Source organism: Phragmites australis, chromosome 19 (assembly GCF_958298935.1).
Source record: "Phragmites australis chromosome 19, lpPhrAust1.1, whole genome shotgun sequence".
Taxonomy (NCBI): Eukaryota; Viridiplantae; Streptophyta; class Magnoliopsida; order Poales; family Poaceae; genus Phragmites; species Phragmites australis.
This window is the reverse complement of record NC_084939.1, coordinates 9,133,194-9,136,775: the sequence shown is the minus strand read 5'-3', so window position 1 is coordinate 9,136,775 and position 3,582 is coordinate 9,133,194. Positions and strand designations below refer to the sequence as shown.

The following is a 3,582-nucleotide window of genomic DNA, read 5'->3' as shown; positions in this document are numbered from 1 at the left end:
CAGATTATCCTGCTACGCTAGACTTAGCCAGAATGTAAAATAAAATCACATTATATTAGTCTCAGTACATTGTATCATGCACATTAATTAGGTGTCACATAGGATTTTTTTTTTCTGACATGTCATCGAATTAAAGAGGATAGAGAAGAAAGCACTTGGGCACGAAATCCAATAATAGGAAACCGTGTAGAGATGCAAAGAAAGTTCTATCTATCGGATGAGTAGTTTCAACACACCAAATTATTGCTCTAGATACTATGCGTTGGGAATAGAAAGTCTACATAAACTAATCAAAATGTCAAGTGCTGAAGTTTGTCCGGGAGTGTTAAAACATAATTATAACAGGTCACAGTCAGGCAATGGCATTTTTCATCTCCTGATCCAAGTGCCTTACCGTGACATAAATTAAGTCGACGTCAAGTTTACATTTATAGCAATAAGGCATAAATACGAAACAATTTCCAAAAAAGTCAGTACTGCCCGAGAACGGCAAGGCGTCACCGCAATGCCAAACAACGCCTGGCCGTGACCTTCAACCAGACAAACAAGTGGAGGCTTCTCCCTCTAATAAAACGTGTGCATTAACAAGGACCTCAGGCATGGAGCTCCAATGGCGGCCCTGCCGACCTCGCACCGGCCCCTCCCTCGCTACCCGGATATATCCACACATATTCATATATATATCGCCGAATGGTAAGCAGTGTCTCTCCCATGCTTTCTCTCTCTAGGCACTCTACCCCTTCTCACTAGAATTCTTGTTGGAGGTACAGCATGCTCTGTTACATGCTGTGGTTGGTGGCATGCTGCCTCTTGCTCCTCTTGTACGGCGTTAGATTCAGGTCTGGTTGCTGTCATGGCCATGGGCCGAGGGGCTACCCGGTGATCGGGTGCCTGGTCGCCTTCTACCGGAACCGGCGGCGGCTACTGGACTGGTACACCGAGCTGCTGGCGGCGTCGCCGACGCAGACGATCGTCGTTAACCGGCTGGGCGCGCGGCGGACCGTGGTGACAGCGAACCCGGTGAACGTGGAGCACATCCTCAGGAGCAACTTCGGCAACTACCCCAAGGGGAAGCCCTTTACCGACATACTCGGCGACCTGCTAGGCACGGGCATCTTCAACGTCGACGGCGAGCTGTGGTACGCACAGCGGAAGCTAGTGAGCCACGAGTTCTCGGCGCGCGCGCTCCGGGAGTTGGAGGTCGCCGTGCTCGAGGACGAGGCGCGGGAACGCCTCGTACCGGCGCTGGGCCTGGCCGCGGCGCGCGGCGACGCCGTTGACATGCAGGACCTGCTCCGCCGGTTCGCATTCGACGTCATCTGCCGGGTGTCGCTCGGCGTTGACCCCGGGTGCCTTGACCCGGCATTGCCGGCGCCGAGGCTGGCCGCGGCTTTCGACGCCGCTGCGGGAATCATCGCCCGGCGCGGTGCCGCGCCGGTGGCCGCCGTGTGGAAGGCGAAGCGCGCGCTGGACGTCGGTTCGGAGCAGCGGCTGCGAGAGGAGATCAAGGTCATCCATGAGGCCGTCATGGACCTGATCCATAGCCGCAAGAAGGAGCGAGCTCTGGTCAACGGCAGTGGCGATGGGCAGAGGAACGACTTGCTGTCGCGGATGATCGAATTCGGCTACCCGGACCAGGCGATACGCGACATGGTGATCAGCTTCATCATGGCCGGCCGCGACACGACATCGTCGGCGCTGACGTGGTTCTTCTGGCTGCTCACCCGCCACCGCGACGTCGAGCAGGAGATCCTGAAGGAGGTCACGGGCGCGAGCCACGCCGCCGGCAGCGAGGGCAAGATGCGCGTGCTCCACGCCGCGCTGTGCGAGACGATGCGGCTGTACCCGCCGGTGGCGTGGGACTCGAAGCACGCGGCGGCGGGCGACGTGCTGCCCGACGGCACCCGCGTGGAGCGCGGCGACCGCGTCACCTACTTCCAGTACGGCATGGGGCGGATGGAGTCCATCTGGGGCACCGACGCCGCCGAGTTCAGCCTCCAAAGGTGGCTATCTCTGCCCGAAGACACCGCTCCGCCAGCCGCGGTCGGCGGCGTGTCGCCGTTCAAGTACCCGGTGTTCCAGGGCGGACCGCGGACGTGCCTTGGCAAGGAGATGGCCTTCGTGCAGATGAAGTTCGTGGCCAGCGCCGTGCTGCGCCGGTTCGAGCTTGTCCCCGTGGACGAGGGCCGCGTGCCGGTGTTCGTGCCGCTGCTGACGGCGCACATGGCCGGCGGGCTCAACGTGACGGTGAGGAGCAGAGGGGATCAGATCACAGGCAGCACACACACATAATTGCAGCAGGAAATTAAGTAGTAGTTGACTCTCGTTTAAGTACCACAAGAAGAAGGATTAACTAGTTCGTGCATTACTACATATCTTTCTTCAATGGATTATTGCTGCTTACAATTAGTGTACACTTTGTACCATATGATGATCATATGAAACAGATACACAACACACATATTTCCACTTCAACAAAGATATGCGCCCATTCTTTTCCTCGCAAACTTTGATTAGATATATTGTCCACATCATGGGTAGGGGTTGGATGTTGATCAACTTCGAGAAGCCGGTCAGACCACATCTTGAACGTACGAATTTCGCGCGAATACTACGATTTTTCTCCCAAGAAGTTCATCATCCCAGAACTCCCATGAGATTCCGCGTCCATGAAATCGTTCACATCACATCTCGAGAGAGATCCATTGCACGTAGTCTCAGAAACAAGTTGCTCTTTTGCTCTTTGTTTTTTGCCATGTGCACAAACTAGTTGCTAGTTGCATGATGCGAGTCCTTGAAGGCTGATGTCATGGTTTCTAAGAATAAAGGCATATTTGATATAGCTTAGCTTTAAAAAATCTTTGAGCTAAGTACTACTAGTTCTAAGAATTGGTGGGGCTAGAGCAATAAGTATATTATGGGTATTTGTATGAGCCATCTTATTTATATTTTAGAATAAGAATTTAGATTTAAACCACTTATTTTAGACTATAATCTTAAAATATAATGTAAAGCTAAAAGCTGAAACGCTACCAAATATGACCTAATTATGAAGTTAATTATGGGGTTAGTTGAAGAAGGGCGTGCCCACAATGAAAGTTAGCTGTCCCCATTGCAAGAACCAGAAACTAAATGTTGTGGGAACATCATGGGGATAGCAATGAAGGGTTCCATGAAAGCTTGCCACCTTCAATGTTTGACGACGTACGTGGCCGGCCAAGAAGAGAGAGAGGAAAATAGTTTCACGCGTAAGTTTCATGACGCATTGTGGACCATGCACGTGCTAGAATATCCAACGACATCTGGCATTCTCGATGCCTTGCTTTCACACGGGACTGCTATCTACCAAGTCATGTATATGATGTGTATGTACGTAGGGAGTAAGTTGGCAAGGAAATTAGTCTATTTGGATTGGGAAATCGTAAGTATTACATTTAGCACGCTTCTGAAAGCGAAATACGTGATTTTACGAGCGCATTTAGGACTCTTGATCCAGCGGTCCATACAAACATGGAGGTTTCTAATAGTGCATGGGATCTCACCCCTATAGGATGCTTATGAAGTTGGTTTTGTTGCACCGAT

General features: G+C 52.0%; 1 protein-coding gene across 1 annotated transcript; it reads left to right on the top strand.

Annotated features, from left to right (window-relative positions):
• The first annotated feature begins 470 nt into the window (after nucleotides 1-470).
• On the top strand, nucleotides 471-2,479 carry LOC133900841 (cytochrome P450 94B3-like). The gene is made up of 2 exons (XM_062342096.1): nucleotides 471-693; nucleotides 771-2,479. The coding sequence occupies exons 1-2, from the start codon at nucleotides 611-613 to the stop codon at nucleotides 2,290-2,292; spliced, it is 1,605 nt and encodes a 534-aa protein (XP_062198080.1). The 5' UTR covers nucleotides 471-610; the 3' UTR covers nucleotides 2,293-2,479.
• The last annotated feature ends 1,103 nt before the right edge of the window (nucleotides 2,480-3,582 follow it).

Bases quoted from the DNA above. Each gene is read 5' to 3' on its own strand.
- LOC133900841 (XM_062342096.1), top strand. From the start codon at position 611: ATGGCGGCCCTGCCGACCTCGCACCGGCCCCTCCCTCGCTACCCGGAT. The intron at 694-770 runs GTAAGCAGTGTC...TTGGAGGTACAG, and splicing joins CATATATATATCGCCGAATG to CATGCTCTGTTACATGCTGT.